Source organism: Furipterus horrens, unplaced genomic scaffold (genome assembly GCF_987537825.1).
Source record: "Furipterus horrens unplaced genomic scaffold, mFurHor1.1.pri manual_scaffold_2, whole genome shotgun sequence".
Classification (NCBI taxonomy): domain Eukaryota; kingdom Metazoa; phylum Chordata; class Mammalia; order Chiroptera; family Furipteridae; genus Furipterus; species Furipterus horrens.
This window is the reverse complement of record NW_028327172.1, coordinates 143,182,727-143,197,751: the sequence shown is the minus strand read 5'-3', so window position 1 is coordinate 143,197,751 and position 15,025 is coordinate 143,182,727. Positions and strand designations below refer to the sequence as shown.

The 15,025-nt window shown below is 41.1% G+C and overlaps 1 protein-coding gene across 2 annotated transcripts in view; it reads left to right on the top strand.

Moving 5' to 3' along the window:
- RSU1 (Ras suppressor protein 1) overlaps positions 1-15,025 on the top strand; it is a 202,520-nt gene that overhangs the window by 51,547 nt on the left and 135,948 nt on the right. For both annotated transcript variants that reach the window (XM_090268019.1, XM_090268018.1), the window contains exons 5-7: positions 166-284; positions 2,171-2,253; positions 2,539-2,653. In XM_090268019.1, coding sequence (XP_090124145.1) covers positions 166-284; positions 2,171-2,253; positions 2,539-2,653 — 317 coding nt within the window. The remainder of the gene's footprint in view (positions 1-165; positions 285-2,170; positions 2,254-2,538; positions 2,654-15,025) is intronic.

Sequence of the window (15,025 nt, the reverse complement as noted above, 5' to 3'; positions counted from 1 at the left end):
TATGAGGCTGCTTACAATAACAAAGAGTGATTATAGAACTGTCGCCCCTTTTAGGCTTTCAACGTCTCACACATGACTCTTAGGCTTGTGACACACAGGTGATCTGAGTATTCTGTCTGCACATGTTTTGTATGTGACATCTTGAATTTTTTTCCCCACCAACAGCATGAATAGACTAAACACTTTGCCTCGAGGATTTGGCTCCCTCCCAGCTCTTGAGGTCCTTGATTTGACTTACAACAACTTGAATGAAAATTCCCTTCCTGGAAACTTCTTTTACCTGAGTAAGAAACTTTTAATTCTATAAATCTCCCTAAAATGGTACTTTGCATTTTAAAAGTAAAATTTATTTGCCAGGGCCCAAACTCCAAGAGAAATTATTAGACATACATTTTTTTTCTTTACAGATTCCTTTTGAATATTCTGTCATAGCTCAACAGTATGTATATTTGATATTTAGTTATCAGACACCATTGCACAAAGTGGACTTAGTAATGTCATATTAACTTTCTGATAGAGATTATGTATCTAAATGGATTGTCTCACATTTAACTAAGAAGTTTGAGTTTCATTTTTAAAGAACATGCAAAAAATATAATAATATGTGCCCTTCCATGTCATAGTTCATTATTTATAAATTACTTATTAAAATATTAATAAACCACTGACAATTTTTTAAATTTCTAACCATAATTCTTGTTTTAAGCCTTTTAGAAAGTACTCTTATTGATATAATCTATTTTGTTGATAGTATACAATTAAACACACTTTATTTTTTCATATGAAAACAAATTCTTGTTGTAAATGCTTGTAAAAATTAGAAAAACTGACTTTTTTTCAAGAACTCATGAAAAATTTAGGGAAGAGTTGCTTTCCTTCAGTGAGTGTTCTGCTTCTCCAAATAGTGACATATATGGTAGCTAGAAATACTGAAATTTCTGAGCTAGGTTCTAAAATGACATTTTTTCACCTTATCTATACCCTTTCTCAGACTTCTTAAGCATGTGAAAGCAACTCTAAAATATTTTCTTAGGCCCTGGAATAAATTGTTTTTGTTATGTAAATTAATGTACAATTCCGTCAAATTTTAAAACATTAAAATATAATTGAATACCTGTAAACAAACAAATAAAAAACATACATCTGGTCATACTCCTTTCTGGTTGAGGATAGAAAGGTTCTTCAGGATTTTAGCCTTTAGTAATTTGGATCATGTTATCATTGTGTAATATTGTGAACAAATTTCTGATTACTAGTATTCTATCTAAGTTAGGGTTTTCTCTATTTTTAAACTCCACGTCATTATTTTAGCCCCTTTGTCTTATTTTATTTTTGTTGTTAAGGCTATAGAAACAAGTAATAATACAGTTGACCCTTGAAAAACACCGATTTGAACTGTACAGATCCACTTATACATGGATTTTTTTTCAACAAATACAGTAAATATATTTTCTCTTGTGTTTTCTTAATATTTTCTTTAGCTTTATTGTAAGGATACAGTATGTAATACATATAACATAATTAATGTGTCAATTGACTATTTGTTTTCAGTAAGGCTTCTTGTCAATAGTATCCTATTAGTAAAGTTTTTGGAGTCAAAAGTTATATGTGGATTTTTGACTGTGCAGGGAGTCATTGCCTCTAACCTTTTAATTGTTCAGGGGTCAAATGTAATTAGTCTATTTATGGAAACAGTGAACAGCGATTTTGGCCTCCACCACCAGAAAGCCTTTTAGTTGTTTATTTTTAACATAGTTCTCTTTACATGAAAGGGCCCTTTTTGCCCTGAGTATTGATATAAGTGACACAGTGGTTTTCTTTGTTTTACTTTGGATGCAAATCGAGTAAGAAATCTGAATCGGAAGTAATAGAAGAAAAATAGCTATCTTTTCTGAAAATGTATTGAAACTTTGTGCCCGAAACTGCTGATGCCCACAGTTGTTAATTGTGTCCGTCCCCATGGATATAGATGTTTTCCTGAATACACCAGCCCCACAATAAGCCAGTAAATCTAAGTTTGACCTGCTTGTTATTATTGTGAGCCCTAGGTATGTCACAGGCTTCTCCCCAGGCCAGGGTTATTAATCAAAGCTGACTCCCTTATATTGATCAGGCCTCAAATGGTCGGGTTCCATGCCACCCTGTTTATATGTTGCTGTTTAATTTGCAGCCACCCTGCGTGCACTCTATCTAAGTGACAACGATTTTGAAATCCTGCCGCCAGATATTGGGAAGCTCACAAAGTTGCAGATAGTAAGTAATTTATCTAAATTCTGAGAAAATCAATTCACTTCTGCAGCCCCTGTAGAAGTAGATTCAAGTCAATTTGAGCAGGAGGAGTAGGGTTTGTTTTGCAAGAATAAACCACTACTCTCGATACTGTTTCTTGTTCATCTGCAGACACTTGTAAATAAGTTGAAAGGACTAAGGCTTAAAGAAGAAAGGGCATGGAAGAGGGCAGGAGTTTATGTTGAGTGCCTTTTTATGGGAATTTATGTGAAATTGTTTTGACAACTCCTTGTTTTTTTTTGTATTTAGCTCAGCCTTAGAGATAATGACCTGATCTCACTGCCGAAGGAAATCGGGGAGCTTACTCAGCTTAAGGAGCTCCACATTCAGGGGAACCGCCTGACTGTTCTGCCCCCAGAACTAGGTAAGGTTGCTGATGAATGAGCTTAGTTCTGGATTTAATTAATACCGATTATCCAAATGCAGCAATTCTGAACAACCCTCCCTCCTCCTTTTGACAAATACCCTCCACCAAGGTACCCCATTCTGATTATTTCTACTAGCATTTGTCATTGGCCAGAGTCCAGCTGTGATGGGTATGACCTGCCCTGACGCTGTGGTCAGCAGCTGCGCTGACCAGTGTTGCAGAAACGGCTGGAGAAGCTGCCTGCGTGCTGTTAGTGAAGAGCCTGAGAGCAGTGGGGATGGTCTCGGTGGTGGCTCCCCCTCGACGAGCTGGGGATGTGTTTTGGTTTTGTAATCAAATCATCACTTTTATCTTTTTTAATCCCATATTTTTAACTTTAATCTCTTGAAAACCTTTACCAAATAGTTAGTGTTAGTGTTTGCTACAGCTGCTTGAAAATACCTTTTCCAGTCGTGAATTTGGTTCTCTTCTGATTCCACCTCCATTGTGGCCCAGGGCGGGCTATGACCTTCTTCAGAAATAACGTCCAAGCCTGTTACTCTGTTATTAAGGCTATGCTCCCCGTCTGGAAAAGGCTCATGAGTTCACTTTGCTTGTGCACACTCTTAGTATCCTTAAATTTCTTCTATATGTTGAACTGCATTGTTTCTTAAACTATGGCTGTTTGCTCTTCTGCCACAAAATACCATTGTTTAAAAAAAACACATTTAGCCCGAAGTTCTTTGGGGAGGTAGCTGAAATGAGTCTGGTGATTTTAAAGAGGCCAAGTTATTATAAATTAGAATGTAAGCTCACTGAGAGCAGGGGATTCTCTATTTGTTCCTCCTTGCTTACTATGTACATGAGGTATGTGCTTAAGGAATATGTCCAGAATGTATGAATGAAGTGAGACCCTCAGAAAGGATAGCAAGATTCTGAGAAATCTATGAGCCAGCAGAGTCTCACTTCAATTCAGAGCAGTGCTGTTCAGCATGGAAGCCACGAGCCACATTTCGGGTGCTTGATAGCCACAGGTAGGAAACGTAGATAGAGAACATTTCCATCAGCACAGGAAGTTCTGTTGGGCAGCGCTGGTCTAAAAGAAAAGAAAAACATTCACGTGATTCGTGGAACAGATGGAAAGGTTTATCCCCACTTTTCCTGTCTCCTTTAGCTCCTTCGTTAGTGTGAAAGTTCTAGAGAGAGTTGTACTGATTTTAAAGGCAGAAGAGTAACTCAGCACCTCCTTTCTCTGAGTTAAAAGCAGTCAAGTCTCACTTTAGGAGCAGACTACAGGATCAAGAAAATGTCTTTACAAATGCTTTTAAGACAGAAAAGTTCCTGTCAAAAGAAAGACTGTGCAGTGATTGTAAACCATAGGTATTCACATTACTAAGACTAGGCGAGCTTTTGCAAATACCGTTACTTGCTCTCTTCCAACCTGCTGAATCAGAATTTCCATACAGGAGACTAATTCTTGTCTAATTTGGTAAAGCTCACGGCTTGCATCCTTAGTATGATTAGCAGAAATGAAAAGAAAGTATTTTGTTGTTTTATTTTATTTTTCAAGCAGTGGGTCAATGTAAGACATTAGATTAATTAGTGATTTTTTTTTTTTTTTCCTGTGTGGTTGCCTCTCACTCGCACCCCCAACTGGGGACCTGACGTGCAACCTAGTCATGTGCTCTGGCTGGGTTCGAACCAGCGACACTTGGCTTGCAGGCCGATGCTCAATCCACTGAGCTACAGCAGCCAGGGCTGATTAATTCGTGATTTTTATTAGATTGTAGTCTGTTAGAAAAAAAATCTAGTTGAACCTACACATATCTGTGTTATTTGTATGATAAAATCTTACTCATATTGCTTTTCCAGTTTACATAGGGCATACTATTATATTGCCTAGCATTTCTGTTAAGTTCTCCAATAACAACTTACATGGTTTTTATTCAGCAGTAGAACTAAGCAGAAAGTCTTCTAAATAACTATTTTTGTGAACCATATCTAGAAAAGCTTAGTCTTAACATCTGCCTGGTAACAGTTTTCCCTAATTACAGGTAAACACTTAGCTGTAAATAAATGATAATTCCCTGGGAATTTCTGTTACAAATCTAACTCTAAACAGTGATTTTGAGGAAAAAAGGTCAACTGTAATAGATAGCAATGTAATAATAGCCAGTATGTATTAAGGCCTTATGTGCTGAGGCACAATTATGAGTGCTTTTCCTGTACTCGCTCCTGTAATTGTCATAAGCGTATTTTAGAGGTGAGGAAACTGAGGCTTGGGGAGAGTAGGTGACATGTTCCTAGGGGCACAGTTAATGAGTCACAAAGGTGGGATTTGAAGCCTGACAGGCTGTCCCTCCAGGTCCCCATTCCTAAGCACCGTGGTGTACTCCCGTTTGTGCCAGGAGAAGAATTCCTAGAAAGCGGTTTCCAAGTGTGAACACGATGCAGCACTGGCTCACTGCCCCAGATGTTAGCAGGAGGACAGATGATGCAGTGTGGCCAGTTGCATGGCCGACTGGGGTGGTCCGAGATCAGCAGGGCCAGAATACACTTTGCAAAATGCAGATGAGACAGCCTCTGGGAAACCTGTTCCAATCCAAGCTAGTTGCATTGTCCCTGGGGTTCTTGCCCCAGTAAGCACCCAGCCACAGCAGGAGTATCTTTTGTCTGTGGCCTGGCTCTGCACGTGCTCATGTGGAGCTGGTCTAGTGCTGGGGCCGATGTACTTGAAGTTCATTATACCTGTTCTACCAGCATTCACTGGCTGCGGTTTGCTCTGGGTGCATTTTATTTTTTATTTATTTATTTTTAGAGAGAGCAGAAGGGACGAAGAAAGAGAAGGAGGGAAACATTGATGTGACAGAGAAACATTGATTGGTTGCCTCTCAAATTCACCTGACTGGGGACCGAACCTGCAACCCAAGCAAGTGCTCTGACTGGGAATCAAACCAGTGACTTTCACTTCGCAGAATGAAACCCAACCTACTGAGCCACACCAGTCAGGGCTGCTCTGGGTGCATTTTAAAATGTGGATAATGATCTCTTCCCTATATATATATTTTACATGTATGAATAAGAAAGATAAATGCTTTTGAGATTTCTGTGAAATTTCTTTTAAAAATAAGTTTGGAGTTTATTAAGTAGAAACCTTTTTGGTAAGAGAATTGGGCCAAGCAAGGGAATCCAGTTGAGCTCTGACCTGTCAGATGTAAGAACATGCAGGGACACAGCAAAATAAAGTCAGGGGCCTGAGTAGAGTTTCAGCATGTAATCACTGCTTTCCTTTTGCTGTGTATCCCTGAGCAAGTTACTTTAACCGTTATGTTTGATTGCTACACAATAACTCACTTGATTTGATGTTAGTCCAATTTATCCATAGAAAATTAGATATAAATTGGGTCTGTCATTTACCAATCCATTTATTTATTCATTCAGACATTTACTGAGTTTCTACTTTGGTCCAGGTCTTATCTCCAAGGAGCTTACTTTTCTAATAAAGTAAAATTCACATATTCAGCAACTTTATTGAGCCTTGGCTTCATGTTTTATTTCCTGGAGATACAACAAGAGACAAAAATCCCCTTTGTGAAATTCTAGTGGGGGAGGATAAATGGATGGGTGGGTGGATGGATGGATGGATAGCATCTCAGATGACAATAAGTGCTCTAGGAAGAAAGTAAGCATGAGAGCAAGTACAGAAATGGGGGCGGAGGACAGTGCTCTGTTACAGAGTCAGCAGAGAAAACCTCACCCGTAAGGTGGTGTCTTAACCAGAGACCTAAAGGTGGGAGGGAGCTTCTCTGGCAGAGGGAACAGCAGTGCCAAGAACTGAGATGGGCTTGTGTGTTGAGGAATAACAGCAAGACTAGTGTAGCTGGAACAGAGTGAGCAAAGGGGAGAGTTGGAAAAGATGAGCTTAGATAGGAAGTAGGGACTACGTTCCATGGTAACTTGCGGCCATTGTAAGGACTTTACTTTTAATTGGGGTGAGATGGTGTAGGAGCATAAATAATAGCCTCCCAAAGCTGCCCCAGTCCTAATCACCAGACCCTGGGAATGTTTACCTTGCATGGTTAAAGGGCTTTAAAAATGTGATTTAGAATCTTGAGATGGGAGATTATTCTGCATTACCCAGGTAAGCCCAGTGTCATCACGAGGCCTTAGAAGAGGGAAGCAGGAGGGTAAGAGTAAGTATTGGATGTGATGACAGAATCATGAGGTTGGAGTCATGTGTAGAAGGGACCACAAGCCAGGGAATGCAGGCAGCCTCCAGAAGCTGAAAAAGGCAAGAGAATGGATTCTCCCCTAAAGCCTCCAGAAGAAATGCCACCCCTCTGTGTTCATCCAGCTACTAGTAATGGTCAGATTCTGGGTCTGTCTCGAAGGCAGAACTACGAGAACTGGTGGTGACTTAGGTAAGGGTGTGAGAATGAGGATTGACTGTGAGGTGTTGGATCTGGGGAGCTAGAAGGATGGGAAAGATAATGGGAAGGGTAAGGTAGGAGGTGGGGGGAGGAGAGGAGCTGGTCATGAGCAGAGTATGGGTATCTTAAGTTTGAGATGCCTTTTGGATTTTTAATCAAGAAGGCAATTGGAAATTAGAATCTGGAGTTCAGAGGAGAGGTCTGGGCTGCGTAGATGACTTTGGGCATTATCAGTAAACATGTAATGTCACAGGTTGGATGAGATTCCTCCAATGTGACTGTAGAGGGTTGGAGATTGATCCATGAAACACTGTGTTGAGCCATGAGATGTGCTTCCTCAACACTGGAGTCAGAGGGTCGGTTATTGTGGGTCAGGCTGGCTGCCAGGTAAGAATCTGTGGCCAGGTCAGGGGCTGTGGCTTTGCCTGGGCAGCCCACAACACTCAGTGCTAGTGCAGGGGGATGATTCTTGTGCTTCAGAGGGAGACTTTTCCCAGCATATGTAGATGAATGTGCCAGCGAAGAAGTGAGATAGACACACCTGACATCTCCTGAGCCTGCCTGAATCCGAAGGCTCACAGCTGAGCTCTCCCTCTAAAAAAGCAGCAATACGACTAACTAAAGTTTCACCCACTTTTCATTAGTGGGATGGAGAAAAGTCCTGCATTGGTAGGAGAGGAAGGAAAGGCAGATATCCATGCCTAGCCTCAGAATAGATAAAGACCCAGAATAAACAGTCTGGTGGTGATTTCAAAGCTGGCAGCTCTGTGAACAGTCCTCTGTTCCACTTCTGCGTTTTCTTACTCACACACGAAATTGTTATCTTAAGTTCTCCAGGATTCATTTACTTGTTCTGGATGGAATCGTTACTGGTTTTGTGGCTTCTGCAATCATGGGACCTCTTCTGCCTTTGGAGAAGGAAATTGCATAAGTATGCTAGGCATGCAATGAAGCAAATGTTTCAGAGGTCAGAACCTCATCTACAGCAGTTGCAGCCGTCAATGGGAGGGATGCATGCAATGCTACACACACCTGGGGCCAGTGGTCTCAGTGTCCTGCTCAGTGTGCCAGTAGTCAATGGCAGATTTTATTACAGAAATATGAGAAGCATATGTATTCTTTCTAGTGTGCTTGCAAGTGTGGAAACAACTATTAATTGCATTCAGATAGTAAGTGATGTCATGAATTGAGAATTTTCCTCCAATTGTATTCTGTAGAATGAACAGAATTAAGAAAGACTAGACATACCAGACTAAAATTCTTCCTACTATACTTCTTAATCCTTTTCTTTATGGTTGTTGAGAAGCTAAAGAAAAATACTTTCTTTGCAGGCAGGCAAGAAGGAAACACAGTATTCTCTTTTTGGTCATCAGGTTTCTGATTTTAAATGTCTTATCATCTCTTGTGTATTGTCATTCTGTCAATTGATTCCCAGTTTTCTTATCCAGATGTTTAAACATGTTTTAATGTATATAGTAGGTTGTAAAGGTTTGACTCCTCATCACTACGCTTGAGTTCAAATTTTACTTATTACCCTAAATCCATGCTCTGTGACTATAGATAAGTTATTTTACCTTCTATGTCTTGTATAGAATGAGGGTAATGATAGCCCCTTCTTATAGTTTTTCTGTAGGATCAAAAGAATAATCTACGGAAGAACTTTGCCTAATGCCAGTATTAAATAAAAATGCTCAGAATATATTAGGTAAATGAACATGCTTGCAAGTGCTTGTTTTTGTATGTACACATGGGATTTTTATACTATGAGACTGTATTTAGAGGCTGGTTTTCTAAAACTTCTCAACTTTTCTAAGACAGCCTAGAAGTTGTCCCAAGCCCCATCCTTATGACACAGAAGAAATGCAGTGAGTGGCCTGAATACCTGGTGAGAAAGAATGACTTAGAAGGTCCAAGAACAAAGTCTTCCTAGCACACTGTGATTGGTTGGTTTATCACATCAATAAAACAGAAGCTGTGAATTAGCTTCTTGTGTGAAAACTGAGAAGACACATTGGAGGTGTCAGAAGAGATATGCAGAGGAAGAGAAGGGGCAAGAAGAGAGCTCAGGTCAAATGGGGAGCGGCTCCACGTGTCGAATGCTCAGGCTGACACGAGGTCCCATAAGAAGGGTTTCACTGTTACTCTTTCAATCCCATCATCATAGTTTTAATAATACTCTTAATTTCATAAATGATTTTTCAGGTCTGTTTTTTTGCGAGTTTTATCTTGAAACTGGGAGCAGGTCACCAGGTTCTATTTAAAAAGGTCTATGGTTACCTTTTGCTTGGACTATTAGTGGCTTGGTTGCTTATTTCATTGATTCAGTCATTAATTCATGTAGTTATTCACTTTACTTTTGACATCCTTTGACTATGAACTTGTTCCTAAGTATTGGATGCTTTGTAGTGCTTGCTGTAACTAATTAGGTTCACTTGTTAATCCCATGCTGAGATCTCTGCAAGTAGCAACTTTGTTTCCAGTTGTTTAATTTGTTGCTGTCTTGTGTTACCTTTTGTGACAGTGCTCATTCATTGACAATATTTTTCTTCTCACAGAATGATTTCACATGATAATCACTGTTCTGAACTATTTGTTTTCATTTTTTAATATTACTGATGTGTGCATACCCCGTAGTCCTTCTGTCACTTGTCTATGTATTAATTGGTTTCAAGTTTAAAGCACACTATATAAATCCATTTTTGTAAATATTTTTTTAAATTTATTTGTTTGTCTGTTTATTTTATTTTTAGAAAGAGGGGAAAGGAGAAAGAGAGGGAGAGAAACATCACTGTGTGGTTGCCTCTCACCCGCGCCCCCAACTGGGGACCTGATGTGCAACCTAATTATGTGCCCTGACTGGAAATTGAAGCAACGACACTTGGTTCGCAGGCCAATGCTCAGTCCACTGAGCCACACCAGCCAGGGTTTAAATATTTCTTATTCTGTTATCACTTAAAACAATTAAAGAATCAGAGTCTCAAGTCTGACTGTTCTGGATTCAGGCAAACTAGTTTAGCTACCATGTGAAATATCTTAAGTCTTAAGAAAGCATGCAATGGCAGTTATTTTTTAAAAAAGTTTTTAAAGTACATTTTATTGATTATCTTGTTATAGTAGCCTCAATTTTTTTCCCTTTGCTCCCCTCTACACATTACCCCCCTTCCCTTCAAGTATCCCACCCCCCTTAGTTCATGTCCATGGGTCATGCATAAAAGTTCTCTGGCTACACCCTTTCCTATATTATTCTTTTTTAAAAAATATGCTTTATTGTTTATGCTATTACAGTTGTCCCAATTTCTTTTCCATTTGTTCCGCTCCACCCAGTGACCCCCGTCCCTCAAGTTGTCCCCACCTTAGTCCATGTCCATTGGTTCTGCATATAGTTCTTCTCAACATCTTCCTATCTACTCCACTCCCTCCTATTATGCTTCTTAATTCCTGTACCATCTCCCTCTCTTTCCCCCCTTCCCCCTCCCCACTGACCTTCCCCCCAAAATGTTCCCCATACCTATAATTCTTTTCCCACTCTTGTTGCCTACTTAGCCTGCCTTTGTTTCAATTCACTAGCTTCTGTTATTGGTTGTTGGGATACAGTTTTCATTTTAATGTTCATAGTTTTGATCCTCCATCTCCTAAACAAGTCCGTTTAACATTTCATGTAACAGTGGTTTGGATCTGATGAACTCCTTCAGTTTTACTTTGTCCTGGAAGCACTTTCTCTGCCCTTCTATTCTGAATGACAGCTTCGCTGGATAGAGTAATCGTGGCTGTAGGTTTTTGATTTTCATTACTTTGAATATTTCTTGCCATTCCCTTCTTGCCTGCAGAGTTTCTTTTGAGAAATCAGCTGAGAGTCTTATTGGGATCCCTTTGTATGTAATTCTCTTATTCTCTCTTGCTGCTTTTAAGATTCTCTCTTTATCCTTAATTTTTGACATTTTGATTCTAATGTGTCTTGGTGTCGTTCTCCCTGGGTCCAGTTTTTTTTGAACTCTCTGTGCTTCCTGGACCTGCAAGTCTATTTCCCCAAGTTCGGGAAGTTCTGCTTCGTTATCTTTTCACATAATTTTTCAATTTCTAGTTCTTCTTCTTCACCTTCTGGCAGCCCTGTGATTCAGATGTTAGCCCGCTTATAGCTGTCCCATAGGTTTCTGAGCCTCTCCTCATTTTACTCACTTCTCGTTTCCTCATTCTGCACTGGTTGACTGTTTGTTCCTTCCCTATGTTCCAATTTGTTGATTTGATCCCTGGTTTTCTTGCCCTCACCACTAGTTTCGTATGTGTTTTTGTTCATTTCAGCAGGACTAGCCTTCATTCCTTTCCTCTCTTGTTTAAGATCTGCTGTTAGGTCTGTAAGCCTTTTTATAACCAAAGCTCTAAACTGTGCCTCAGAAAGATTTCCTATCTGCTGCTTTGTTAGATTAGATATTTGCTGTCTGGTCAGCTGCCTCACCGGGATCTCTATCATGATCTGTGCCATCCTGACAGTTTTGTGTTTACCTTTTCTTCCTGGGCAGGGCTGTCACACCTCCTATGCTATAGGGGGCAGAGCCCCTTGCACTCATCACAACCGGGCGACCCGCCTCACCACGCTGTGGCATTTTCTGCAGGGGTGGGGGTCCAAGATGGATTCCTGCTGTTCACTCTCCGCTGAGAGACCGGGAGCCTCCTCCTCTGTCCCCATCTCCTCCAGGCCTCACAGTCCAAGGCAATGGAGGTCTGCCTTCCCCAGCTTTGGAATCGAAAGCTGATGGGTCTGATCTGCAGCTGGGGGTGCTCCCCAGGCGCTTCTTGCCTCCCCCTAAATACGGGTGTCTGTGCTTACCGTTGTGCTGCCTCTGTCGCGGACAGCACAGCTTCGCCCCTCCTACCTATCTGGACGAGCACCACTTCTTTATAACTTCATACATTGGACTTCCATTTATTTTCTGGTACTTCTGGTTATTTCTGGTTTTGCAGTAGTTGTATTTCTCCTCAGTTGTAGAGGGAAATGGGGTGTGTCAGTCTAGGCCAGAAGTCTCCGGTGTTTGTTTGCTTCCATGTTCCATGGAGAGTTGTCACTCCTACTACGTTGTAAGGGGCGGAGCCTTAGGGATTAGTCTGTACAGGGCGACATGTTTCACCACGTTGTGGCTCTGTATGCGGGGGAGGGGTCTGAGAAGGAACAATGCCACTTTCCCAGCACTCGTCCCTTTTCCAGGTACTTCTCCCACTTCTGCACCAGACTGGCGCCCCTCTAACTGCTGCCCTGGCCGTCGTTCCCAGAGTGGGTGGGTCTGCGGATGTTCTAGGTCCATGCGGGCGCTTTAAACAAGTGGACTCTCCTGAAAGAACAGCAGTTTCTGCCTCCACCCCAACCCCCACTGGTTTGCACAGTCAAAAGCAATGAGACTTGATTTCCCCCGATGCTGGGACAGTGAACTTCGTGGTCTGGTGAGGGGCTAGGAATGCTTCCCAGGTGTCCCTCCTGACTTTTTAAAATGTGTGACTGTGCTTTCCGCTGGCCTGCCGCTGTTGCTGCTGCTGCCACCACCACACCGAGCCCTCTCGGCCCCGGCTCTGCCCCTTCTACCTGTCTGGATGAGTATTTCTTCTTTATATCTTTGTTTGCTGAACTTCATGTAATTTGATTTTCTGGAACTTCTGGTTGTTTCTAGTTTCGAGGTAGTTGTATTCCTTCTTAGTTGTGGAGGGAGACGCAGCGTGTTTGTCTATGCCTCCATCTTGGCCGTAAGTCTCTCCTATATTATTCTTAACTTACCCCTGTCTATTTTGTACCAATCAATTATGCTTCTTAATCCCTGCACCATTTCCCCATTTTTCCTCCTCCTGTCTCCCAGCTCATAACCCTCCAAATGATCCCCATACCTATGATTCTGTTCCTATTCTGGTTTGCTTAGTTGGATTTTGCTTTTACTTTTTAGATTCAGTGTTTGATAGTCTTAAGTTTGTTGTCATTTTAATGTTCATAGTTTTGATCTTTTTCTTAAGTAAGACCTTTTTACATTTCATATAATAATAGCTTGGTGATGATGAACTCCTTTAGCTTTACCTTGCCAGGGAAGCACTTCATCTGCCTTTCCATTTTAAACGATAGCATTGCTGGATAGAGTGATCTTGGTTGTAAGTCCTTGCTTTTCATCACCTTGAATACTTTTTGCCATCCCCTTCTTGCCTGCAAAATTTCTTTTGAGAAATCAGCTGATAGTCTTATAGGAACCCCTTTGTAGCTACCTCTCTGCTTTTCTCTTACTGCTTTAAGATTCTCTCTTTACCTTTATGTTTAACCTTTGGCATTTTAATTATGATGTGTCTTGGTGTGGTCCTCTTTGGAACTCTCTGTGCTTCCTGGACTTGTATGTCTATTTCCTTTGCCAAATTTGGAGAGTTTCCTTCATTATTTCCTCACATAAGCTTCCAATTTCTTGCTCTTCCTCTTCTCCTTCGGGCACCCCTATGGTTTGAATGTTAGCGTGTTTAAACTTGTCCCAGAGGTTCCTAAGCTTCTCATTTTTTTTCAGTTCTTGTTTCCTTATTCTCTACTGGTTGACTGTTTATTTCTTTCTTATATTCCAAATCATTGATTTGAACCCCTGTTTCCTTCTCTTCACTGTTGGTTTTGTGTAGATTTTCCTTTGTTTCATTTAGCATAGTCTTCACTTCTTCCCTGATGTGTTTGCCATACTTAAACCTATCTGTTAAGCCTCTGAGCATCTTTATCACCAGTGTTTTGTTGAACTCTATGTCTGTTAGGTTGACTATCTGCTCATCACTTAGTTCTCCCACTGGAACCTTGATTTGTTCCCCCTTTTTGGGCCATACTTCTCTGTGTCCTCATCTTGACAGGCTCCTGTGTTTGTTTGCCTCTGTGTCTTAGGTAGAGCTGTTGCACCTGTTATGTTGTAAGGGGTGGAGCCTTAGGTATTCGTCATTATGGGGCGACCCATTTCACCACTTTGTGGCGCTGTTTGTGGGGGAGGGGTCTGAGAGGGAACAATGTCGCTTGCTCAGCACTCGCCCTTTTTCCAGGCACTTCTCCCACTTCCATATGGGACTGGCACCTCTCTAGCTGTTGCCCTGGCTGTCATTCCCAGTGTGGGTTGGTCTGCCCATGTTCTAGGACCATGGGGGCCCTTTAAATAAGTGGACTCTGCTGAGATCAGCAGTTTCTTCTTCTATTCCAGTCCCCACTGGTTTGCACAGTCAGAAGCAATGAGGCTTGATTTCCCCTGGCGCAGGGACTGTAAGTTGCACAGTCTGGACTGGTGCTGGGAGTGCTCCCCAGGTGCCTTCTGCCAGCCCGTCACTACCACCACTGCTGCCGCCACTACACTGTGTCTTCTCCACCCCGGCTTTGCCCCTCCTAACTATCTGGATGAGTATTTCTTCTTTATATCTTTGTTTGCTGGACTTCCATGCACTTTGATTTTCTGGAACTTCTGGTTGTCTCTAGTTTTCAGGTAGTTGTATTCCTTCTTAGTTGCGTGTCTGTCTAGGCCTCCATCTTGGCCGGAAGTTCTGCAATGGGAGTTATTAACCATTTCCAGAATAATCAAGCTCCAAGGGCATAATAAGAAGTTAAATTTTTTTTTTCTAGTCTAGATTCTCCAGTTTGGACAATTACCTGTGCTAACCGAAGACATCTTTATTTATTTTAATTTTATTTTTCAATTATAGTTTACATTTAATATTATATTTTGTTTAGTTCAGGTGTACAGCACCAAGGCATCTTTATGTTGTTATCAGAATTAGTTTTCTCTACAAAAATCCAGTTACTTGTAAAAGGTAGAACTGGATCATGGTCTGTTTAATTAGAATGAGAGGTAGAACTACTGAATTTGCCATCTTTTCTGCTTCTCTTCACCTTAGTTTTATTGATATGTCCATTTTAAACTGGTCAATGAAGTCAAGATGTGGGCAGCATAGCTGAATGCAGTATGTAGTATCTGGCCTGCCTGGT